Source organism: Alexandromys fortis, unplaced genomic scaffold (assembly GCF_014885135.2).
Source record: "Alexandromys fortis isolate MF-2015 unplaced genomic scaffold, M_Fortis_MF-2015_v1.1 scaffold_6, whole genome shotgun sequence".
In the NCBI taxonomy this organism is placed as follows: Eukaryota; Metazoa; Chordata; class Mammalia; order Rodentia; family Cricetidae; genus Alexandromys; species Alexandromys fortis.
The window spans coordinates 17,683,694-17,709,564 of NW_026067902.1; the positions used below are offsets into that span (position 1 = coordinate 17,683,694).

A 25,871-nucleotide genomic window follows, 5' to 3' on the forward strand; every position below is an offset into this window, starting at 1 on the left:
CAGTGAGAGCTGGAAACTAGATATTCTCCAATGGCCTCTTAGGGCACATGTACCTGCATACACATGTATAAAAATCCAGAGACTAAATATAATGTAAATTTTGTTATAATAAAATTTTGAAGTATGTGATAGTACAGGATAGAAAGTATAAAAATTTTAAGGATTTTGATGTGAAAAATACTGGCTACTCTTCTTCCCCACACCACCACTTTACCTGCCCCTCCCCCTTCTTTCCTCTTCCCTTCCTTCCCCCTCTCTCTTTTACCTTCTTAGCTTTCAACCCAGGCCTCTTTAAACTTTCCACATACCTGAGAATGATCTTGAGCTCCTAATCTTCCTGCTTCTACCTTCCAAGTACTGGGATTATAGGCATAAACTACTACATCTGGTGACTCTAGGGCTCTTCTGTGTCTACATATGAGCTATGTGTGCATGTACATGTGTGTATATATGGTGTGTGTGCATGGCATGTGTGTATGCACATGTGTGTATATATGGAGTATGTGTATGGCATGTGTGTATGCACATGTGTGTATATACAGGGTATATGTGTACATATATATATGGGGTACGTGTGTGTATGTGAATGTGGAGACCAAAGGTTGATGCTGGAAATCTTCCTCAGTAATTCTATACCTTATTTTTTTGAAACATCTTTCGCTGCACTTGAAGCTTGGCAATTCAGATAGTCTGGCAGCCAGCAAGTCCCCAGGGATCCCGTTCCCTCTTTCCCAGTGCTGGAACTACGGACCCAAGTCACCACACCTGGCTTTTTAAGTGGGTTCTAGGGATTCACTGAAGTCTTCATACTTGCACGGCAAGGAGTTTACTTATTTACTGATCTCCCCAACCCTTTTCTATCCTAGTTAAAGATTTCCCACAGAAAACCAGAAATGACCTGGAAATAAAACGTGACAAGTCAAATCACTCGACTCCCTCCTCTACCCCAATACTGGTGAAAGCCATGACTTACTTTTCCAATGCACTTCTAACTGGAGGCAAACCCCCACAGCTATGCTTGTAAACTGTTTCCAGGATCTGACAGCCATGAATCTGTGGAAAATAGAGCCTTGTCACTCTAGGTTACATAAACTCCCTCTATACCAACCAAGAAAGCACAGTCCAGTAGAGAAGGCCGATATGGTCTCTCACAGATTTCTATATACTTATACAAAACAGGTTCTCCTCCCCTCCCCATCATCAGTGTTACTGGTTGTCTTAGTTAGGTTTCTTAGTTTGTTATTTTTGTAAAGATTTATTTATTATATATACAATGCTCTGCCTGCATTTGTGCCTGCAAGTCAGAAGGCATCAGATCTCATCACAGATGGTTGTGAGCCACCATGTGGTTGCTGGGAACTGAACTCAGGACCTCTGGAAGGGCAGCCAGCTCGCTTAACTTCTGAGTCATCTCTCCAAACCCTTAGTTAGGTCTAAAGCTATGATAAAACACAATGATTAAAATCAATTTGTTGGGCTGGAGAGATGGCTCAGTGGTTAAGAGCATTGACTGTTCTTCCAGAAGACCTGAGTTCAATTCCCAGCAACCACATGGTGGCTCACAACCATCTGTAATGAGATTTGGCGCCCTCTTCTGGCCTGCAGGTATACATGGAGGCATGTTGTGTACATAATAAATAAATAAAAATCTTTAAAAAAAAAGAAAGAAAATGAAGGCAGAACCATGCTTTAAAAAAAAATAAAAAATAAAATCAATTTGTTGGGGAAAGGGTTTATTTCAGCTTATAGTTTATAGGCCATCATGAAGGCAAGTATGGGCAGGAACTTAAGGCAGGAATTGAAGCAAAAACCATGCAGGAATGTTGCTTACTGCCCACCTCCATGGCTTGGTTGGCCTGCTTTATCATCTAAGGCCACTTGCCAAGGTTTGTACTACCTGCAGTGAGCTGGGCCCTCACACATCAATCAATAACCAAGAAAATGCACTACAGATTACCTACAAGTAATCTGATGGATTTTTTCAACCCCCCCCCCTCCTTTTTTTTTGAGACAGGGTTTCTCTGTAGCTTTGAAGCCTGTCCTGGAACTCACTCAGCAGACCAGGTTGGCCTTGAGCTCACGAGATCCACCTGTCTCTGCCTCCTGAGTGCTGGGATTAAAGGCATGCTCAACCACCACCTGGTTTGTATGCTCTAAATTTATGTGTAGCTTAAGTGTACTATTTAATCATTTATAATAATTTTACAGTATTATATAATCATCACTATAACAGTTTTATAATATTCTATTTTAAAACATTCCCCAAACTGGGTGGTGTTGGCACATGCCTTTAATCCCAGCATTCAGGAGGCAGAGGCAGGGAGATTTGAGTTCGAGACCAGTATGGTCTACAGAGTGAGTTCCAGGACGGCTAGGACTACACAGAGAAACCCTGTCTCAATAAACAAAAACAAAAACCCCAATCCCTTAGGTGAGCCTATTTGCAATCCGTCCCTATCCTCCCCCTCAGCCCATGCTCTCGACCACCTTAGTTTTTAACTGTGGAGCTAGTTCCTCCATCGCTACCTGGCTGGAAAGGAAAGTCCCCTTATCTAAGTCCTTCTATTTGTCCCCCATTCTTCCTGTAGTCAAAGGAGGCTGAAAGTAAACTGAGATGTACCCTCACTATTAACTCCATTCATGTAGAAGGTTCCCTCCTATTTTGTGAATTTAATGTATTGGTTATGAGCATGGTCTTTGAGTTACACAAACTTTGCTATTTACTTTGCTGTCTGTGACCCTGAGCCTATGTAAAACCCTTAACACAATGTATGGGACAAAGCAAAAATAATGTACTTTAACGAGGATGGTCAGCGCTGAAGTACTTTTCTACTGACTTTGGCAGTAGAGAATCAACGTAGCAGAGCTTTAAATTTCTGCACTCACTGAAAAAGTACGACAACTACAGGGTAAGCCAGCTGGCCAGCTATACTCACTAAATAATAACCTAAGGCACAGATACAATGGCCAAAATCCATGGAGCTGAGAATGCTTAATTCATTTGTCTACTTAGTCCAATATGGGTAAACAAAAGAAAATAATTCTTACAGTATAAAATCTCTAAAGCATTTTTTTCTTCATAGATGCTAATTCCGCCCAGAAAAGACAATCTTCTGACATGGGGGAGTTCAATATGTGATGAAACTTGTGACGATTTCCTGAATGAAAACAACAAGCTGGATTTTGCCCAGTAGTTCTGAACTCTCAGAGAGATGAATACTTTGCATTGGTATGGATCTTGGTCTACTGATATAAATTTAAGGTCAATTTTGTTACACTTATATATGTATTTCTGCTCTTGTTTAAGGTATTGCTTGTGCAGCTCATTTAAAATGTAATGTATAGTAAAGAAATATAGATTTATATAGACAGTCATCTATAATAATCAAACTTTTAATTATGTTAGTTAGGTTTTCTAGATATACTTCAGTTAGATAACCTTCAACACTTCAAAGACCTACAGAATGTGGCATTTAAAGGATTTTAAAAACTTAGACTTTTCTTGACAGTGAGTCATGTCTGTTTCTGGCAGCAACAATTGATGGACATAAACTCATTATAGAATTTTCCTTCAGTGTGACAAAGCTAGTCATTTGGACAAGAAACTGCTCTTGCCTGCACTGCTTGATGGTATGCTGTATGAACAGGACATGTAGGACCCAAAGAAAACTGCTAAACTTTCCAAAAGATGTGATGGTCCGTCAGGATGCCTGCTTCACAGAGGAAACTGCCAGACATTCTGTAGGATACAGAAGAAAGTGACTGACAAACTGCCAATATAAGCAAACAGTCTTTCAAATTTCCTGCTTCAGGGAAAAGTCTGCTGGTTACTATTGAAGATGAATGCCCCCATGTTACAGAAAAACTTTGTGTGACTGTCCAGGCAGTGAGATTGCCAATTCTACAGTTCTGGAAGTTGTTTACAATATACTTCCTGCTTACTTAGGTAATATTATATCCTTCTGGGGTCATTGATGGAATTGAAGACTAGATAGTTATAATTATAGCTTTCGTTAGTTATGATAAAAGATAAATTAGATATAAAACTTTAGGCCCTCAAAGATGATATTTTCCTTAATTTGCCATATGTAAATAGACTAAATATCCTAGCTATAATCCTTGCTTAATAACTGTTTTGTACATGTCATTTTACTATGCTAAAGTTAAAGCCTTCCTTTTTAATTAGACAGAAAAGGGAAATGATGTGAGATGCCCTTCTGTATATGTGTTGCTTTTATTGATTGATGAATAAAGCTGTTTTGGCCAATGGCTCAGCAGAGGAAAACCAGGTGGGAAATCTGAACAGAGATATATAGAGAGAATAGGCAGAGTCAAGGAGACGCCATGTCGGTGCCAAAGGAGAAAGACGTCAGAACCTTAGTGGTAAACCACAAGCCTAGTGGTAAAATATAAAATAATAGAAATGGGTTAATCTAAGATGTAAGAACTAGCTAGAAATACACGTGAGCCATTGCCCAAACAGTGTTGTAATTAATAATAGTTTCTGTGTGATTATTTAAGTCTGGGTGTCAGGAAACGAAAGTGCCATCTCTATTTACACTCGGGAAACCACCTTCTTTCTTTTGTAAGAAGTAAGTTTCCTATCCTAATCCAAAGCCAGTGGTTCCAAACCGTTAGTGCAGCTAGCTCTCACCTCCACAAAACCAGAGTATTTTCTCTAACCTCAGCAACATTCTTAGGTAGATCCACATACTCTGCTTTTCTGTTGTTGGCTTTTTGAGACAAGGTTTCTCTGTGTAGCCCTGGAACTCACTATGTACACTAGGCTGGCCTCCCAAGCGCTGGGATTACAGGCATGTGCCACCACCACCTGGAGATTCTGCTTTATTAATCACAAGGTGTTTAAAGAAAGAATAATGTCTTAAGTTCTTGAATTTCTGACATCTCATATGATAAGCAAAGGGATAATGCTGACTAAATAAATAAAAAAATATTAAGAGCAAGTGTCTTCTAAGAAAGACTGTAAAACAGCATTATTAGTTTTCCTTTGGAGCTTATCACAGAAGAAAAGGTCTTACCTTTTGGCTTTTAATTTGTTCCACTACAACCATCACAGAGGGGAAAAGGAGCTGGAACTGCAAAGTAGAAAAATTTAAGGGTATGAGTCAAATACAGGATTAAAAAAAAATATCAATTCAAGAAACACTTCTGTTTCTGAGATAATACACGGCAGTATCAAGATCCAGTACCCTAAGGCAATCTGACATCAGGATTGGCTACAGATAGGAAAATGGAGGACAGAAGAAATTTTCTACTTTTGAGTCTGGTGCCACTGCCAATATTCATGTCAATGGGAGAATATTCACATTACAGTAAGAAGTAATTAAATGTGAAACTCTTTGTTGTTTGGGTTTTTCTTTTAGTTGGCCCAGAGCTCACTGAAGCAAACTTGTACACCAGGGTTAGCCCTTTCCTCCTGAGCAGAGATGACAGGTGGATGCCATGTACATCACACTCTTAAAGCAGTTCTCATCTAGCAATAAAACATGCAAAATATATTTTTTGGCTCTGATACCTTCAGGAAAAAAACATTTAATATAGTTCCACAAATTGGGAGAGCAACAGACTCCAAAGCATTTTAGCATTCCGATGCATACCTGATCTAAAGAGTAATTGACATGTGATATGGAGAGATGTGGGTCAGCCAGGAACTGTAATAAAAGCACAGTCATCAGAATTCCACACAAAATAACTTGAATTAATTTGCTCTATATAAATTAGAAGACAATGTGACAATGAGCTCAATGTTCATTTTGAGCTCTGAAGAACTAATAGATTATAGATTTACTTTTTAGATAATAATCCAAAATTAAGGCTCTCACAAATCCACTCTGGAGCCACTTTGAATACTGTACCCTTCAGTCACACAGGAAATTGTTCACTCTTAACTACCTGACCTCATCAAAGGCCACTTCAGAGCAGGAATGTGCTCTTCTCTACAATCCCCGAAGATGCTGTTTCCTATATTACCTCCTTCTCACCTCTTGTTCCAGGTCAAGCAGGGCTTGGCGATAAGGCTGCAAAACTGAATCCAGCCCTGTGCAGAAGGCCCTCAGGTAGATTCCATGGAGCCCGCCTTGGCCCTGCTGGGATGGATGGTGATCCTGCCAATAAACAAAGAGAAGTCAACTTTTCAGCTCAGACCCTGAACCTGAGGAAGACACTCTTTAATTAGCAGTACTTGTGTTTACTTAAATAATCCTGTATCAAAGCCGTGTTTTAGCAAGAGAAAATGGAAAAACAACTGAAGATAAGCATATGCTAAGGGGTGAAGTAAAGAAACACCAACATGACTGGCCCCATGGTATGGAGAAGGATTTTACCGTAGTGTTTGGTTCCCAGCATCTGTTGTGTGACAAGACTTTTCCTGAGGAGATGCAACACACACACACACACCCCTACTCACCCTGGACAGGAAGCCCATGACAGACAAAGTATAGATACTACCGACATCTGATTACTTACAGGAGCAGAAATGTCAAAGATAGCTGTATCACCAAACCCCACACTACCATGGGTGACAAAAAGCTGAGAACCTGGAGCACACTCTGCAGCCTTTAGGCAGCTTAACAGGTTGGACTGTTTTGTCCATGTAGTTTGGTTGATCTGAACCTCTTCTAGGCAGCTCAGCTGTTTCCTGCTTCTTTCTGGCTGCTTCAGAGGAAGGGGCCTAGTGAATCTGGCTTCAGGGACTTCCTGAAGCTATTCTGAGTTACCGACTTCCTGTCTTAAGGTGATTCCTCCCATGGTAGCTCATAACTATGTTTAAGTTGTATTCCTGGGGTACCAATACCTCCCGGCATGGGCAGGCTTAAGGCATGCACATGGTACACATATGTGCAGCAAGGAGAACTCATACACACGGAATAGGTTTTTTTTTTTGTCTTGTTTTTTGAGACAGGGTTTCTGTGTGTACCTCTGGCTGTCTTGGAACTCACTCTGGACCAGGTGGGCCTCTAACTCACAAAGATTCACCTGCCTCTAGCTTCCAAGTGCTAGTATTTAAGGCATTTCCCACCACTGCTGACTAAAAGTAAATCTTAAAAAACAAAAACAAAATACAAAAACAAAAAGCCCAGTATCTTGTGAGTCTGAAAGCCAATCTGGGGGTTGTGAGACTCTCACTGAAGCATTATATACAATGTGACTTGTCTTTCAGGAACTCTTCAAGTTGTGTGGCCGGTCCCTGCTGATTTCCAGGCAGCTGGGCTTGTCTGCAAGTGACTCTCAGTAGTCTTTATCACTTATTTTTTGGAGGGAGGGGTCTAGGGAATTTGGTCAGTTTCATATAAAACTTCTCATATAGTTTTATATGAGGAATCAATGGTTAAAGTTAGCTGGAGTCTATGAAGGATGCTCAGCCCCTCTTGCTAGGTACAGATCTGGGTAACCAGGTTTGAGAGTGGTAGGCAAGAGTACAGAATTCAGTATCAGATGTGCTAAAGCAGCTTGGGGTCAGGGGTTAGAAAGCACAGAGTCGCCAGCCAGAAGATGCTAGTTGAAGGATCCTGACGTTCCTAAAGATAAATGTTCATAGCATGGACACGAGCAGACGGTTTACAACCAGTCCATTTTGTTCTGATCTTATGGTAGTACAGAAAACTGAAATGAGTCTTCATCTATCACAAAATGAAAAGAAAGGGTTTTGGTGTGGCTGTTATTTCACTTTTTTTTTTTTTAAAAGCACGATTAGGACTTCCTTTTAGAACTGGAGAAGTGAGAATTCTCATGTCATGTAAGATAAAATCTGTGTACAACACATCAATAGGAAAGAATTTTTGTTGTTCTTACCCAGGAATAAAGCAATGAGAAATCTTGCCTTCTCTTGAGCATTTCCAGTGATTGATAAACTAACGTGTATTCCACAAATTCCTAATTCCTAGTTTGAGTGAATTCACACCCTTACCCTGTAGAAGCACATATCCAGAGAACAGCATCCCACCTGTTGCTGCACATGGCCTGTGTACTGTTCAATGAACTCCGTGAATCGAATGTAGTCTGTGCCAAGCCGGCAGAGTCGATTCAGGACACTAGTTTCACTGGGGTGAAGAAATGGGAAGTCCTGGGAAACCTGCAAGAAGAGGGACAGTCATAAAGAAAAGCTGATGCCAGCTAGTTGCCAGCCAGGTTCTGTGGGGCCTAGAATACTTCACGTTCTTTCTTCCACTTAATTCCCTAAGGTATCATGGTTTTACTTTAACGCTCCCTATCACCAGGCTGGTAATTCTGGTAACAAAACAGTTAAACAAGGTAGAGTTCCTTATCCAGATGTGACTGCTTGTTCTTCAAACAGGTAACATATATTAAAGAATTCCCATGCTAAGGGCTGGAAAGATGGCTCAATGTGTAACGATGCTTGCCACCTGACAACCTGAGTTTGAGTTCCAGGATAGTAGGATATTCTTCCAAGTTGTCCCCTGACCTACCTACACATGGGCGGGGGGGGGGGGGGGGGGGGGGGGGGAGGAAAGAGACAGAGACTCCCTTGGCTTGTATTCTCAAATTATGTCTTGCTTGAAAGCTTAGGCAAGCTATGGTACCTCTCAATGTCTTAGTTTTCATATGTAAAGTGATAATTAAATCATATAAAGCACATGTGTTAATCACATAGAAAGTGCTCAATACAGATATTTTTTTATTACTAACGACATTTCTACACAGTTATCAAATGATATCTCTGAATACTTCTTGTTGGCAGTTTTAGAAAAGGTCTAGGTTTAGGGCCAGTGAGAGGGCTCAGAGGGTCAGGTATCTGCTACACAAACCTGAAAACCTAAATCAAGCCCTGGAACCCACAGAATGGTAGAGGGAAAGAACTCACTCCACAGTTGACCTCTACATACACTTTGGGACATGTATGCCCACCCTTGCATATCATGCACACATACACTAGTTAAAAGAAGAATTCCATGCTGGGTGGTGGCGGCGCACGCCTTTAACCCTAGCACAGGAGGCAGAGGCAGGCTGATCTCCGGGAGTTCGAGGCCAGCCTGATCTACAAGAGCTAGTTCCAGGGCAGACTCCAAAGCTACAGAGAAACCCTGCCTCAAAAACAAAACAAAAAAACAGGGCTGAAGAGATGGCTCAGAGGTTAAGAGCACACTGGCTGTTCTTCCAGAGGTCCTGAGTTCGATTCCCAGCAACCACATGGTGACACACAACCATCAGTAATGAGATCTGATTCCCTCTTCTGGTGTGCAGGCACACATGCAGACAGAACACCGTATACATCTTAATTTCTAGAACTGATACAACTAGTCGGCATATAGCTATCCAAGCTTCAGATTTATGCATTCACAAGCTGGAACAAGCAATACTTAAGTTACTCGGTTATTGAGAGCACCAGGCATCAGTAATGGAAGCAGAATATGCTAACAGTTCCGAGAGTGGAGCCAGACAAACCTCTGTTCAAGAAGACTACGCTAGACTAATGAATGTGACCCTGGGAGTTAGCGGTCGGCACTAGATGGCTATACGCTGCCATGAGACAATGCACACTGCCCTATAGTCAGTCCCCCGGTCCTAGTTAGGAGTCTATTGCTGTGACAAAAGACAGTGTTTATAGTTCAGCTTACAGTCCTTCAGGAAGGGAAATCTGAGCAGAAACTCAGAATGCTGCTTACTGGCCGGCTCCACCTGGCAAGCACAGCGGGCTTTCTCAACCGCCCCGCGACCACCTGCTGAGGGACTCCCACCTCCCCCAGCGCACTGGGCTTCTACAGCTGCCACGGATAAAGAAAATGCCGCACAGGTTTGCCCATAGGCCAACACGACGGGCATTTTCTCAAGGCAGTTTCCCTCTTCTCAGATAACTCTAGCTGGAAGGAAGGAAGGGAAGGAAAAGAGAAGAGAGACAGAACGAACTAGTCAACACATTCCTCTTACACTTTTCTGAATACAGGAAAAGCTCTTTCTAGTTCTTCACCTGGTACGGAAACTTCCGAAGAAAGGAGGGAAACGCCATACCCTTACAAATTCATTTTTTCACCCAACACAACGTACTGTGTGTTTACAGCGCCTTGAGCTCTGTGTGTGCTTCCACTATTCTCAAAACTCAGTTTGAAACAATGCAAGCTTGAATATACGGGGGCACCCTACGCCCTTTTTAATAATAAACCATCTTCTAATTCCAGATACACATTCAGGGATTCGGTTTAACAGTAAGTTTACATGCAGAAAAAAAGGACAGTTCTACCACTCGTAGTGGTTCCCTTGCCAGGAGTCAGGGACCGCAGGGCCCGCTTCCCCGCCAAAGGCGGAGCAGTGTCAGGATGGCTCCGGTTTCTCACGACTCGTGGGCACGGTCAGCCGGCGTTCCCGCGGTCCCGCCCCCCGCGGCACCCGCTGCACTGCAGCGTCCCCCCCCCCCCCCCCCCCCCCCCCCCCCCCCCCCCCCCCCCCCCCCCCCCCCCCCCCCCCCCCCGTACCTGCAGGCCACTCCGCTTCCAGGTGAAAATGGACCCTGGGTACCCACTCAGCGCTAAGAGCAGTTCGTGAATCATTTCTGGGACGGCCTCGGAGTCCCGAGATTTACCGCCTTCTCTCTCAGCGCCTCTGCGGGCGCCCACTCACACCCAGCCCAGACACCCCGCAAACCACCGCGCGCCCGCCGAGCAGTCACCGGGCTGCGCGCCGCGTCCCGGAAGTGCGCGCGGCTCGGGGGCGCCCACCCGCTCGCTCCCGCCACGGAGCGCGGTGGAGGCGCCGGAGGTGCCGTCGCGCATGCGTCTGGGGAGCCCGGAGTGGCTCGCTCGGACTTCCGGCTTCAGAGCCCTACTGGGGCTGCTGGCGGGCACGGCTGGTCTTAGCCCGACCGGAGTGGTTGAGGCCGGCCCAGGGAGAGGGATGCTAGTGAGCTGACAGGCAGGCTCAGAGAGGCGGCCAGGGCTGGGCCGGAGGGAGTGCTCGGGACGCCTCGGCAGGGTCTGTGGCATTTTGACCGACTGACCCGGCCGGAGGGCGGAAGACAAAGAGGCCGGAACCTGACAGCCGCTGCTGTGGGACAGCGCTCGGAGCCCACGGGCTCGCAGCACTGGCCAACCCCGGCTTCGTTCTCGGGAGACCCACTACTGCCTCCTCTCGGGCCGCCTCGCTTCACCAACTCCCGTGACCCTTCCCCAAGGCCACCTGAGTGTAGAAGCCCAAGTCAGCTTCCCCGATGCGGGAGCTTGCCCATCTGCCGCCTCCGTACTCTTGCTGAGTTCTTATTTCGGCAGGGAGGAGTAAACGAGAGACCCAACATTCCGCACTTGACTTTGGTTCGGGCTGGAAATTCGTAGTTTGGCGTCCAAAGGGGCGGGGCGGACGCCTGGGGCTTCCGGGAGGGCCGCCGAGGTTCGGGGAAGATTAGCCGCCCCCCGCTGGACGGAGGCTTTCGCTGTCAGCCAAGCGTCACCCTGCTGCTACCGTCAGCCTGGGGTCCCGTGCGGTTCGAGTTGACTCTACAACTCTGATCTAAGTCAAGTGCGCTACACGCGATCAGACTTAGGTGAGGTTAGAGTAAAGTAGACAGGCTTTTCTGTTCTCTGCCACTTCCGAGGAATGCCCTAGTCGGCACCCAGAACTACAGCTTTTGAAAGATCATTTTCGCCTGGCTCTTGATTTGCTGTCCTGAAATGGCACTACCTCCAAAGACCACTTGGAGCATACAGAAAGTCAGGCCGACTCTGGCAAGACTTTAAACATGTCCTTTGATAGGAAGAAAGTCCTTTTTACAGAGAGACTCGGCTGCAGCTGTTTCTGCGGGGACATGGGGAGATCGTGAACTAAGTCTGGAACCCAGAAGCGAAGAGGAAACTGTTCTCTGCGGCGAAGGATGGCCAAACCCACTCTGCGAGGAAACGGCACTAACTCTGAATGCTTACGACAGCGCTTCAGGAGATTCCATTACCAGGAGGTGGCTGGGCCCCGCGAGGCCTTCTGCCAACTTTGGGAACTTTGCTGTCGGTGGCTGAGGCCAGAGGTGCGCACCAAGGAGCAGATTGTGGAACTGTTGGTGCTGGAGCAGTTCTTGACGGTGCTGCCTGGGGAAATCCAGAACTGGGTACAAAAGCAATGTCCAGAGAACGGAGAGGAGGCCGTGACGCTGGTGGAAGGCTTAGAGTCTGGGCGACCTGGGCATTCGGTGAGAAGGAGGGGGAATTCAGAAGTCTGTGGCTGGGAGGGCCAGTTAAAAGATCAGATGGGCGGAAAGAGGTTTGGTGATTTTTCTACTCTCGTCGGGAAAGGGTTACTTCTTCAGGAGGGCTTGTCTGGAGATGCCAGCTGGGTATACCTCTGCCCACTCGATTACAGTGCATCTTGCACTTCGATTTTTTTTAAATATCTATTTATTTATTATGTATACAATATTCTGTCAGTGTGTATGCCTGCAGGCCAGAAGAGGGCACCAGACCTCATTACAGATGGTTGTGAGCCACCATGTGGTTGCCGGGAATTGAACTCAGGACCTTTGGAAGAGCAGGCAATGCTCTTAACCGCTGAGCCATCTCTCCAGCCCCTGCACTTCGATTTTTGTTGTTGTCTTCTGTATTTTTAGACAGGATTTCTTTGTGTAACAGCCCTGGCTGTCCTGGAACTCACTCTGTACTATGCTGGCCTTGAACTCACAGAGATCTGCCTGCTTCTGCCTCCTGAGTGCTGGGAATAAAGGTGTACGTCACCACCGCCCAGCTCAGTTCGATTTCTTAATTTCTTTTTCTTTTCCTTTTTCCTTTCTCTTTTCTCTTTCTCTTTCTTTCTTTCTTTCTTTCTTTCTTTCTTTCTTTCTTTCTTTTTTTTTTGTTTTTCGAAACAGGGTTTCTCTGTAGCTTTGGAGCCTGTCCTGGAACTAGCTCATGTAGACCAGGCTGGCCTCGAACTATAGAGATCCGCCTGCCTCTGCCTCCCAAGTGCTGGAATTTTTAAGGCGTGCACCACCACTGCTCAGTTTAATTTCTTAATAGAGAAGAAATGTAAAGGTTTTTTCTTTCTTTCTTTTTTGTTTCCCCCAGCTGGTAACTGGGTTTCTATTTTGATCTTTCTGGAGTTCAAGCCACTGTAAACTAATGATAATGGAATAAACACTTCTTTGTCCTAATCGCCCCACCCCTACCTAACATTCTGTTCTTGCCTCAGAAGCATGGTCTCTTTGGGGATATTAAATAATCTCCCCGGGAATGGGGATTGTTTTCAGGTCACAGTCTCCTCGGAGAAGAGGACACCCCTGAAATCATCACATCAGCCATCAGTGGAATTCCAGCCCAGGGGTGTATCCAAGAGAGAGCAGGCAAGAGGCCCAGTCCCGGGACCACAGAAGCAGATGAACCTGGAGACTCTCAGAGCTTGCCAAAGGAGTGGTGAGGAGTGACTTGTGAGAAGACAGAGCCATTCTACGCTGGGAAGCAGGGAGTGGGAAAGGGGTTCTGAAATAGTGTAAACTGTCTACTCTGTGGTTGTTGGGGCCTTCTGAATTCAGGTAGTTCAACCCTCTAGTACAGTGAGTATTCTTAGATTTCTTCCAGAGAACAGCTGCCTAGTTTTTAGTATAATTAGAATAATCTTATGCCTTGGTGATAGATGCTTATTTTCTAGATATATTCTTTCCTATACTCAAGATACCTTTCTTATAGTTGTTTCTCTTTTCCTCTAATTGTCTCCATTCTTTAGACCTAAGTTCTTATTCTCTACGTGGAAGTTCTCTAAATACCTTAATTGTGGAGAATGAAATTACATCTGCATTATTCCTGGGAGGTCTGTTATGTAAAAACAGTAAGAATGTTACTTCAAAATTTGCAATGTCTTCTTCCGGTACAGCCCACATATGTAACCAGGGGTTCTTGGACTCTAGTGCCTTTGTACCCAGTCACTTCTACTTGATGTTTTAGAACTTATTTTTCTTCTTTGTGCTCTTTTGAACTACATTTTGTGTTTGTTATTTAAAACTTGTTGAAGTTGTTTTGAATTCTGATCTTATCATCCAAGATGACAGTAATAACATTCTTGGTTAGTGTGATAATGGTCTTTAGCCATCCATCACAGATACCTCAGCCTCAACATATGGACCTGCAGAATAATCAGGTTTTAGTTTAAACACCTACCATGTGCTGCAGGGTACATGCAGTGCAGTAAGAAAAGGTACCTGTGGCCAGTGAGCTGACTCAGCTGATAATGGTCCTTGCTGCACAAGTCTGGTGACCTGGGTAGAAGCAAGTCCATAAAGTCCTTCACCTCCAGCAACTATAGCACATGCACCCCACATACATCATGCACACACAATGAAAGTTTTTAAAGTACCTGTTATCAAAGAGCTGGCACGATAAGAACATAACAGTGAATTATGAATATGCACTTAGCTGTCTGAAAACTGTGTCAAGGACTTGCTTAGTTGTTCTGTAAGGGATTGGCAGTGTAGCCTTGAGGTGGGGCTGTAGGGAACACCTCCTGGGGGCATTGGCAAGGCGCTTCCCAAACGCTGGGTGAGTGTGGACAGGAAGAAGGGAGGCACAGGTGAATAAAAGTACAAGAGAACAAGAATGGATGAACTTGGGGCTGGAGAGAGATGGCTCAGAGGTTAAGAGCATTGCCCGCTCTTCCAAAGGTCCTGAGTTCAATTGCCAGCAATCACATGGTGGCTCACAACCATCTGTAATGGGGTCTGGTGTCCTCTTCTGGCCTGCAGGCATACACACAGACAGAATACTGTATATATAATAAATAAATATAAAAAAAAAAGAATGGATGAACTTGCTAGACACCAAAGTTAAGGTTCAGCGGGACAGTAACCGCTGTGGCCTGCTGTGGGAGAATTAAGGGTCTGCACTTGGATGGAGGGGAGGATGTGCTGAGGGAAACACTTAGAATTTGGTGACTGAGTGTGAAGCAGAGTCAAGTTGAAGACAGGTCCACCCTCACCCCCAGTCTCTTGAAATCACTGAATTTAATTCTCAGGACTCACGTGAACAAAATAGGAGCCAGGAGTGACTAACGGAGATATGCTACCACTTGTACACAAGCAGTGTGGAGGCCAGCAAGCAGTTTGGAATGGAAATACCTGCTCTAAACACACAGTAGAATATTTCCTTCTCTTCATGTTCTGCTCTAGAACAGAAATCAAATTCTTTTTCATTCTCTGAGGTTTCTTCAGCTCATTGAACTCTCTGAAAGCATCTCCTTTATAATTTTTAGAGGCCGCGAATGTGGCTCAGTTGGTAGAGTGCAGTGTGCACAAGACCTTATTTGACCCCAGCGCTCCATCAAACTCAGCATGGTGTGCGCACTTGTAACCCAGCACTTAGGCAGTGGCAGAAAGAGCAGAAGTTCATGAGCTATACGGGACCCCATTTCAAACAAAGATAGAATTCCTTTGATGAAAAAGGCAGGGCTGATTTGAAAGTTTTATTATTTATTTATTTATTTATTTATTTATTTATTTTTATGATCAGTCCAAACTCTGACACTTTGGTTTCTTCCCTGCAAACAGGACCAGTTCCTAAACCTGATGTGGTCTCCAGGCTGAATCAGGGAGAGCCATGGATCCCAGAGCTCAGCTCCAAGGAGAAAGATGTCCCAAAAGGCAACAGCACAGGAGACAAACAAGTCTATACTGATCCATTCCTATCCCAGAGAGAGAAAAGTAGCTGGGTGGAACAGGATCACTGGGGTTTTGATGATGAGAAGGTGGTGGGTGTGCACTGGGGCTACAGAGAGACTAGAACACTTCTTGCAATTCTCAGTCAGACTGAATTTTATGAAGCTCTCCGAAACTGTCATAGGAACAGCCAAGTGTATGGGGCTGTAGCTGAGAAGCTGCGTGAGTATGGCTTCCTCCGAACCCTGGAACAGTGCCGGACCAAGTTCAAAGGTCTTCGGAAGAGATACAGGAAGGTCATGAGTGGTCATCCAACTGATACCTGCCCTTTCTTTGAAGAGATGGAAGCTCTGATGAGTGCCCAGGTCATTGCACTGCCCATTAATGGCCTGGAAGAAGCCGCTTCCTATTCTGGCCAGGCAGGCACAGAGACTGGGACTGAGGAGCCGGCACAGAGGGCCTGGAAGCCTGAGGATGAAGAAGAGGCTGTGGCTGAAGGATCTGACAGTGATGACCTGGAGGCAGTCCCCCAGGACCGTGACAACCCACCTGCATCTGTCCCCTTCCGAAGCCAGAGCGGTAAGAAGCTATTCTAGGGCTTTTGGGATTAGGTTTAAGGAACAGTGAAACCAGGTGTGGAGCCAGGCATTGTTACCTGCCAGCTTGGCCACTTTAATAGGGAGCAGAGGTACTTCTCTTCTGTGAGCAAATAATGAGATAATAGTAAAGGAGAGATTTTTTTTAAGTGCCTAAAATTGAACCTGGGGCCTTACACACACACTAGGCAAACACTACACTCAAACTTCAGACTTAGATTTTTCAAAGACATATACCCAAACAATCCAACTGTCTTCAAAGGGGTTATTTTTTTTATTAAAATATTTTTCCTGTTTATAAAGCAGATTCACTGAAAAAAAATGATACTTTGTTGTTTTTATTACTTTTTTTTAAAAGGTTTGTTTATTTATTTATTATGTTTACAGTGTTCTGCCTACAGGCCAGAAGAGGGCACCAGATCTTATTATAGATGGTTGTGAGCCACCATGTGGTTGCTGGGAATTGAACTCGGGACGTCTGAAAGAGCAGCCAGTGCTCTTAACTACCGAGCCATCTCTCTAGCCCCATTTTTATTACTTTTTAAACAGTGATTTAAAAACAAATGTGGCTAAAACATGATTGAAGCAAAAGCTTTTCATAATCTTTGTTCCTCTCATCTTTTCATGCCTCTCCACTTTCCCCCATATTTGGATCTTTTCTCCTTTACTCCCAGTAAGCAGAAAATAGTGGAAGGGGGTGTTCTCAGATGGGAGAGGACTGTGTGGAACCTCCCATCTCCGTGGGTACCTCAGACAGGAGACAGTTCTTGCCTGAGGGCACTGAGACCTGCAGTGTAGCATGTGCTCTTGCTTCTTGCCTCACTCTGCCCTCTGCAGTACTCCACCCAAAGATAGAGTACAGACTGTAAGACCCTTTAGGTATGGGCTCTCCCTGGGGTTGCTTAATGGAGACAGTAACAGATGAAGATAGGCCAAGATGGGAATTTGGTAGCAGTATGATTCTGAAGGAGGCAGCTCCTTGGAGTTTTAAGTCATTCTTTTATTATTATTATTATTTAAAATTTTATTTGAAAAACTTAATTTAAAAAAATGCGAAAATTAATTCAGACTACTTTGAATATTGATTCTGAAGTTATAAAACTTTACATTGGACTTTACACTTTGACTATCAAATATTAAATCATTCTGTAGGAAGAAAATAGTTATGGAGAAAATTTATCAGAGAGGTTAGGGATGATGCATTGTGATTGACAGCAATTGTGGGTCTTTTTTTCCTGACGAGTGATTTTTCTAGTTGGGACTAAAATTTCAGGAAGATTAGTAAATGGGAAGAGAAATGCACTCTGCAGACATTTTAGTCTATACTAACTGTTCTTGTTACTGACAAGATACCAGACAATGGCAGCTTAAGGAAGGAAGGATCTGTTTTGGCTCAGTTTGAGTATCTCCATCATGCTGGGGAGGACGTGGTGGGGAGAGCTGCTCCCAGTGTGGCAGTGGAGCAGGAAGTAGCTAGTACTGCTCTATCTGTAGTCAGGAAACAAAAGAGTGATACACGCTGGTGCTCAGTTTGCTTTTCGCTTTTCTACCTTTTAATTCAGCATGGGACCCCAGCCCACGGGATGGTGTCACCCATATTCAAGATATGTCTTTCCTTAGCTAACCCTTCCTGGAAACACCCCCCCAGACACGCCCAGTAGATGAAGATTAACCATCACAGTGCATATGAGTGTTGCCTTAGTCATCTGGAAAAGGCTTGGTTTCTTCAACGCCCCAGTGCACAGCTGCACCAGAGGAGAGATTTCAGCATCCCTTAACCCCGAGCTTTAGAGCCTCAGCTCTTCAGTCTCACTGAAGACTTTAAATGGCTAAATGCTCCTAATAAAGTTCTCTGAAATTGCTCAAGGATATAGAAACAATGCATGGATAGGTTTGGGAAACATGAACCTTTTAAATCTAGGAACCTGAGCTTAGATGGCCTCCCTCCCTCTCTCCTTTGCTTATAAACTGAACCCAAGGCCTCATGCATGCTTAGTACACTCTGAGCTAATGTCTCCAGCGTAAGTGGTTTTCCTTGAAGCAGGCAGTGAGACTGAAGAGCTAAGGCTCTAAGCTCTGGGTTAAGTGAAACTCTCTTCTGGTGCAGGTGTACACTGGGGCTATGAAGAAACCAAGACTTACCTTGCAATTCTTAGTGAGACTCAGTTCTACAAAGCCCTCCAGAACTGTCACCGCAACAGCCAGTTATATGACGCAGTTGCTGAGAGATTATGGGAATATGGCTTCTTTAGGACCCCAGAGCAATGTCGGACCAAGTTTAAAAGCCTAAAAACCAGCTATCAGAAAGTCAAGAATGGCCAAGCACAAGAAACCTGTCCCTTCTTTGAAGAAATGGATGCTTTGGTGAGTGCCCGAGTTACTGCCCCGCCTAGTGATGACCAGGAAAAAGAAACAGCTTCTTGCCACCTCCAGGGAACCAGTGAGGCTGAAGCTGAGAAGCAAGCTGAGGACACAGAGGAGGAAGATTCAGATGATGAAGATGATACTGAAATACCCCCAGGGGCTGTTACAACCCGTGCCCCAGTATTATTCCAGAGCCCCAGTGGTAAGGTTCTTTACTTTTACTTTTTGAGATGGTTCATGTAGCCGAGATTGGCCTTGAGCTCACTGCAGAGCCAAGGATGCCCTTAAACTCCTGATCCTCCTGTCTCTCCTTCCTAAGTGGTGGTATTACAGGTGTGTGCCTCCATGCCTGGCTAAGATTCTTTCAGTTCTGATGGTGTAAATAGCAAAAGGGAGGCTGTAGAATTTAGGAGAAAAACCATGGGATGGAGAGCTGAGCTCTATACCCAGCTCTCCTGAGCTCTTATCTTTCTTCCCCATGTTTCTTTTTTTTTTTTTTTAATTTTTATGGTTTATTTAACCTTATTTTATGTGCATTAGTGTGAAAGTGTCCGATCCCCTGCAACTGGATCTTCAGACAGTTGTGAGCTGCCATGTGGGTGCTGATGAATTGAACCCAGGTCCTCTGGAAGAGCAGTCAGTGCTCTTAACCACTGGGCCATCTCTCCAGCCCCCTTTTCCCCTTGGTTCTTATCTATTAAAACAGCTCAGTGAAAAGCTGCAAATTATTAATGTGGCTTCCTTCAGCACACGGACAGCATCACCTGCTTGCAAATTTTGTAGATTTGCTATCACTTTCACGTGCTGCTAGGCTTCCAGTTTGCACAGCAGTTAATCGGAATGGGGATTCCCAAGTAGCATGTCACATATTCTGCAGAATGAAATTTATTTTTACAAATCATATTTGTTTTTCTTCTAATTTTAGCATGTCTGGGTGGGCTATGTAGAAGCCTGACAAGCCTTTTCTTCAAATACATTTATTTATTTATTTTGGTTTTTCGAGACAGGGCTTTGTTGTAGCTTTGAACCTGTCCTGGAACTAGCTCTTGTAGACCAGGCTGGCCTCGAACTCACAGAGATCTACCTGCCTTTGCCTCCCATGTACTGGGATTAAAAGCGAGAGCCACTTCCTGGCTTAGATACATTTTATCTTATGTGTCTATGTATGTGGACCTGAGTGGATGCATATGTAGCACGTGTGCAGTGCCCTTCAAGGTCAGAGGAGTGTGTTGTATCTGTTGGAACTGGAGTTACAGGCAATTGTGATCTGCCCAGTGTAGGCACCAAACAGACGTGTCTGTCTCCAACCCCTTCAGAGAAATTTTTATCTGCAGGTTTCTGTGAGAACTAACTGAAATCTTAGCTGCTGTATAAGAAAAAAAAATTATTCTAATATGGTTTCCCTCCTTGTAGGAACAAGAGTTCTAATTTTGGAGTCATACATATTTAGTTGTATGTATGACAATCTCCAATATTAGCCAAGTGACTTAGTGCAAGTTACTTACCCCCTAAATTTGCATATGCATAAAGATCTTGGGCTGAGCTTGTAGTTTAATGATAGAGTGCTTGCTTGAACATGCCCCAAGCTCTGGGTTAATCGCTCATATTCAAAATGAAACGAAGGTTGATGTAACTGAGGTTCTATATGAAGCACCCACCACAGTGCTAGGCACATAGTAGATATTCAATAAACAATAGTTTTCACTTTGTAAGACTTTTAGATCAGCATTCTGATGTTGCATTGAACATCAATATTTTACAAAACAAAGTTGACTTCTGAGTTTGGAAAATACTAAATAGCCCTCTTGAAGGTGCACAATACACATTTTAAAGACTCTAAGATCTCAGTCAATCTAGCAAATCTCTTATTTTATGGACCAGCTTCCAAGTAAAAGCTTCTAGGGAATACATACAGACTAACACTCAGTATTCCAGGGAATTCAGGATCCAGAGTTAACACGAAAGTGTGAATAAGTGCAAATTCTCATAGCCTAGGCTTAAAAGCCGGCATTTTCTTTTTAGGATGTTAAAAAGTTTCCCACTTGGGCTCAATTACAATGTTTTTGCAACATTTAGTTTTTGGAGAGAATTTCTAGTGAAGCTTTTCTCTGTTAAGAGCCTTTATTCTTTGAACACTGCTACATGGTTTCTTTTCCCTGTTGTTTTTTTGCATTGCTTTTTCTAACAGAGATTGGAATGTGAGAGGGAGGGGACTCATCAAAACTATTTCTGGTTATAGAAATTCCCCAGGAAGTGTTCCTGGGCATTTCCTTCTAAGCCCTTTAATACTGGCACAATATGACCGAGAGGTGGCAGAATGACAGTGTGGAGAGTGTCTGTAAACACAGAAATTGTCCTCTTTAAAACCCAGTGACTTCTTGCTGTTGTGAGTTTCTTTACAGGTACTGGGTATTCAGAAAGACCAAGCAGCTCCAGTGTAGATTATGTAGATGAAAGGCATGTGATAGGTCCTATAGGCAAGAAAAACACTGGAATTTTAATAATCCTAATATAATAATTTTTGGACTTTATTATTATTATTTGAGACAAGGTCTCACTATGTAGCCCTGGCTAGTCTGAAACTTGCTTTATAGGCCAGGCTGGCTTTAAACTCATAGAGATCTGTCTGTCTCATCCTCCCCAAGTACTAGTTAAAGCTGTATACTACCATACCCAAATTTAAAAATATTTTAAAATACTTCAAAAAATTTTGTCTGTCCATGTTGGCTATGCACATCTGACTGAGTACAGGTGTCCAAGGAGACCAGAGGCATCAACTCCCCTTAGAGCTGGAGTTACAGGTGATTGTGTACTGGAGTACAGTACCTGGTACTGGTGTTGGAAACTAAACTCAGGTCCTCTACAAAAGGAGTGCATGCCCTTGACTTCAGAACCGTCTCTAGTACTCCATGTGTTTACTTTTCTTTATTTACTTAGGAGCACATACACCATGGTACATGTTTGGAGATGAGAGGACAATTCATGGAGTTGGTTCTCGTTCCCCTATGTGGGTTCCAGGAATTGAACTCAATTCATCAGGTTGAGCAGCCAGTATCTTTACCTGCTAAGCCATGTGCTCCCACCACATACCTTTCATAAATTCAAAATGTGGAACTTAGTGACCACTTATTTGTAACCACCCAATGTAATACTTGTTTCTCCCAGGTTTGCTTTGTTGTGGTACATAAAGGAAATGAATGACTTTTCGAATTGTGTTCTTGTATTAGGTTTTGAGGCTGGATTTGATAAGGAACAGAATCTTAAACGAGATATTTCCGAGGAAGTACAGCTGCATAGGACATTACTTGCAAGGTCTGAAAGGAAAATTTCCTGTCACTTGAATCAAGGTAAAGCTATTAAGAATGAGTATTCATCAGAAAGCCAGTGGGAAAAGACTCAGAGAGAGAAGAAAAGAAAATTCCCAGAGAAGAGTATCAGTACAGTCCCGACTTATCAGAGACCAGGCTTGGGAGACAGATCCTACAAATATCTCAGATATGGCAAAAGATTTGACCCAAACTCCCATCTCATGTATCGGGTCTCCCATCAGGTAGAGAATCCATATAAATGTGCTGACTGTGGGAAAAGCTTCAGTCGAAGCGCACGCCTCATCAGACATCAGAGGATCCACACTGGAGAGAAACCTTATCAATGCGTGGACTGTGGGAAAGGTTTCCGTGACAGTTCCAATTTCATCACCCACCGGAGAATCCACACAGGAGAAAAGCCGTACCAGTGTGGGGAATGTGGAAAACGCTTCAATCAGAGCTCAAGCCTTATAATTCACCAGAGAACCCACACAGGAGAAAAGCCGTACCAATGTGAAGAGTGTGGGAAAAGCTTCAATAACAGTTCTCATTTCAGTGCACACAGGAGGATACACACGGGAGAGAGGCCCCACATGTGTCCTGACTGCAGTAAGAGTTTTAGTAAGAGTTCTGACTTACGTGCACATCGCAGGACCCACACAGGAGAGAAACCTTACGGGTGCCACCACTGTGGCAAGTGCTTCAGTAAGACCTCTGCCCTTAATAAACACCGAGAGATCCATACCCGAGAACAGCTGCTGTCACAGTCCATGTCTAAGTAAGCTCTCAAGGAAGGGCCTCAGCAAATGTATTGTTTGGAAGCCCTCTCCTGTTGGTGCCCAGCTGGCTTAGGAAGCACTCCTCAGGATTTTTGCCATTGTTTGTTCCTTATGCTTCCCAAATCTAGCCGAGTCAAGTGTCTGGTTTTAAGAAGGAAAGTAGGTTTGGTCTGAAATGCTGACGGTACTAATGTCTTCCCTCTCGGTGCCTGTGTTGTTCCCCCGAGAGGATACGGCGGCAGATCCTGTGGGTCTCATGTATATCTTCCACTCACCCTGTGCACTGCAAACGGAAAACCCATCTCAGCAGGTTTTCAAAGAAGTTGTGAGACTACTCATTAGTTGGGCCACCTTGCTCACTTAAACCTGTGTATACTCTTCATTTATCTTTAAGGAAAGTATTTTTCTTTTTTCCCCAAGAATCTGGGCTGGGGATGTAGCTCAGTAGTAGAGCACTTAGTATGCACAGGGACCTGGGTTCAATCCTGAGTAACACAGAGACAGAGAGACGGTAAGTTAGGGGGAAAATGTAAGCCTTCTATAAACACTGAATTTCTTAGTTTCTTCTAGATTCTACAAAGGGTAAAATAATTATATATCATCTTCTTTGATTTTTCCCTGTTCTCTCCTTTCCTCCTTACCTTCATCTAAATTTCATCTTTCCCTTGTGGACTAAAAGCCAAAAGAGCAAACTAGATCGATATAGTCACACAAAAAGCAGTTAAAGCTATCAATAGGAGTCATCTATTTTTCCTACATTCCACATACATATTTTATACATATTATATATATTTATATTGAGCAGCCTATGGGTACTCAGTACTAATTGCAAGGAGCAGAACCGCTGCCATATTCCCATGTACAGGTAAAATATACTTACCCTAAATGACAGGGAAGGTGGTGGAGCTACCAATCTGTACACACCCAGCTATACAAATGAAAGTATCTACTTGAACACAAAAGTAATTATGGGTTCAAAATTAGGTGGTATTGAATTCCACATATTCATAGACTTATGATAGTCCCTATACAATACAAGTAAACAGTCCTTACCCTTGTCTTTATACTGGAAAACAGATAATACATGGACAGAAAACCTAAACATATATTGGTAATATTTATTATTATTATTACTATTTTTTTTTTTTTTTTTGGTTTTTCGAGACAGGGTTTCTCTGTGGTTTTGGAGCCTGTCCTGGAACTAGCTCTGTAGACCAGGCTGGTCTCGAACTCCCAGAGATCCGCCTGTCTCTGCCTCCCTAGTGTTGGGATTAAAGGCATGTGCCACCACCGCCCGGCTATTATTTTTTAAAGACAGGTTTCACTAGGTAGCATTGGCTGACCTGGAACTCACTGGCCTTGAACTCACAAAGATCTCACTGCCTCAGTCTTCAAAGTCCTAGGATTAAAGATATGCATCATCACGACAGGCTGCAACCGTTTTAAAGAAATTTAGGAAGCTAAGTAGTGTTACTATACTAGACGTAAGTTTTAATATAGCTTGCTTGCTCTGAGAAAAATCTGGAAAGTATTTTTTCAGGAAACAGTGAGCATTCAAAGGAAGAAAAGTAACTAGGTAAGTTATAGTGAGATAGATTTTTTTTTTTAAAAACTAGTTGTAAAATTGGTGCTAGGTGGGTAAAAAGTGAGAAAACATGGACGCACAGGACATAAGGTATAAAGTTGACTAAAGTAGCAGGAAAAACCTAATGAATGTATGATATAGCTGTACAGTAGGCAGAGAATCAACTCAGCGGAGAAGGAGTGGTAGGGGAGACCCTCAGATGTACTGTGCTAAGCTTACTGACAATGGGATGGCAGCTTGACTCGGGGAAAAACGAGTTTTAGGAGACTAGCTCTTCTGAGATAAATACCAGAAATTACCATCTATTGAAGATATTTGATGAGCAGGTCAGAAAAGATGGTCAAGACCTGGAATAACTAACTTTCATATTTACACTCTTATTAGATACCCACGGCTAGATTAAGATCTGAGGTAGTAATGAGAAAGGACTGTTCTAAAATTTATTAGGATGAGTAATTAATTAGGGTTCTGGTATTAAGGAATTCTAAACAAAGAACTAACATTAATAATTAAGGAGCTGGGTGGTGGTAGCACATGCCTTTTATCCCAGCACTCAGGAGGCAGAGACAGACGGATCTCTGTAAGTTTGAGGCCAGCCTGGTCTACAAGAGCTAGTTCCAGGACAGGCACAAAGCTATAAAATCCTGTCTCGGAAAACCAAAAAAAAAAAAAAAAAAGGGGCTGGCAAGATGGCTCAGAGGATAAGAGCATTTCCAGAGGTCCTGAGTTCAATTCCCAGCAACCATATGGTGGCTCATAACCAACTGTAATGAGATCTGGTGCCCTCCTCTGGCCCACAGAGATACATGCAGGCAGAATATTGTGTATATCATAAATAAATAAATAAATAAATAAATAAATAAATAAATAAATAGTTAAAAAGAAAAAAATAACTAAGGAAAAATGGTATCTCAATTATGCTACCAAAGCAAGCAGGAAGGTACAAAAAAAACCTGTCTAAAGCAAGGCCTCAGGATCTGAGACGGCTTTGGAAGGGAGCTGCAATGTTATGGAAAATAGGATTATTATTTTTAGTATAAATCTATGTATAATACTGTGGAAAAGGCATAAAGGTATTAGCAAACAGATGGTTCCAAATGTCTTGTGTGTGTTTAACTGCTTCTGTTTCTCTTCCTGTAAAGCAGAATAATGTTTACAGTACATCTGCCTCTCAGGGATATCCTGTTAATAAAAGTTATGTCTATAAAGTGCTCTGTGTTTCTCAGGTGTTTCAGTGTATATTTTATATATGCAAATTATATAGAATTATTAGCTCAATCATAAATTCTTTTGATTAAATTGTGGATGGTAGGAAAAAATTCTCTGTTTTTCCCCTTTCTTGTTATTATTAGTGACCTGCCTGAATTTTTACATTGAAGGCAAAGGAATGAATTACAATCACATCAAGATACCTAGGCAAGGAAAATGAGATGAGTCAGGTTTTAAATTACACAGGACCCTTCAACTTCCAAATGAAGAGGCTGTATAAAACGAACAGGGTGAACTCTCATCACTAGAGGAAGATCCAGGTCATCTCAAACTACCTCACAAATACTGCCCAGTCTGCCATTGCTGAGGGTGGACAGAAGCAAAAGTAAGCCAAAGAAAGCACTAAGGGGAGCAAGAGGTTAAGGCCTCTAACCCTTACGT

General features: G+C 43.4%; 2 protein-coding genes across 6 annotated transcripts in view; one reads left to right on the forward strand and one right to left on the reverse strand.

Moving 5' to 3' along the window:
- Tubgcp4 (tubulin gamma complex component 4) overlaps window positions 1-11,291 on the reverse strand; it is a 35,805-nt gene extending 24,514 nt beyond the window's left edge. For 2 of the 5 annotated variants that reach the window (XM_050134302.1, XM_050134301.1), the window contains exons 1-6: window positions 10,449-10,596; window positions 7,964-8,092; window positions 6,003-6,125; window positions 5,619-5,672; window positions 5,040-5,096; window positions 974-1,053 (exon numbers count right to left, since the gene is read on the reverse strand). In XM_050134302.1, coding sequence (XP_049990259.1) covers window positions 974-1,053; window positions 5,040-5,096; window positions 5,619-5,672; window positions 6,003-6,125; window positions 7,964-8,092; window positions 10,449-10,523 — 518 coding nt within the window. In that variant the 5' untranslated portion in view covers window positions 10,524-10,596. Of the gene's footprint in view, window positions 1-973; window positions 1,054-5,039; window positions 5,097-5,618; window positions 5,673-6,002; window positions 6,126-7,927; window positions 8,093-10,448; window positions 10,597-11,148 lie in introns of those variants that run through there. The other 3 variants (XM_050134300.1, XM_050134298.1, XM_050134303.1) reach the window with 2 other exon arrangements.
- Window positions 11,292-11,826: 535 nt separating this feature from the next.
- Window positions 11,827-25,089, forward strand: Zscan29 (zinc finger and SCAN domain containing 29). The gene is made up of 5 exons (XM_050134296.1): window positions 11,827-12,145; window positions 13,196-13,358; window positions 15,482-16,168; window positions 18,293-18,751; window positions 21,777-25,089. Exons 1-5 carry the CDS (start codon window positions 11,837-11,839, stop codon window positions 22,637-22,639), a joined length of 2,481 nt encoding a protein of 826 aa, XP_049990253.1. The 5' UTR covers window positions 11,827-11,836; the 3' UTR covers window positions 22,640-25,089.
- The last annotated feature ends 782 nt before the right edge of the window (window positions 25,090-25,871 follow it).

Bases quoted from the DNA above. Each gene is read 5' to 3' on its own strand.
- Zscan29 (XM_050134296.1), top strand. From the start codon at position 11,837: ATGGCCAAACCCACTCTGCGAGGAAACGGCACTAACTCTGAATGCTTA. The intron at 12,146-13,195 runs GTGAGAAGGAGG...GATTGTTTTCAG, and splicing joins CTGGGCGACCTGGGCATTCG to GTCACAGTCTCCTCGGAGAA. The intron at 18,752-21,776 runs GTAAGGTTCTTT...TTCTTGTATTAG, and splicing joins ATTATTCCAGAGCCCCAGTG to GTTTTGAGGCTGGATTTGAT.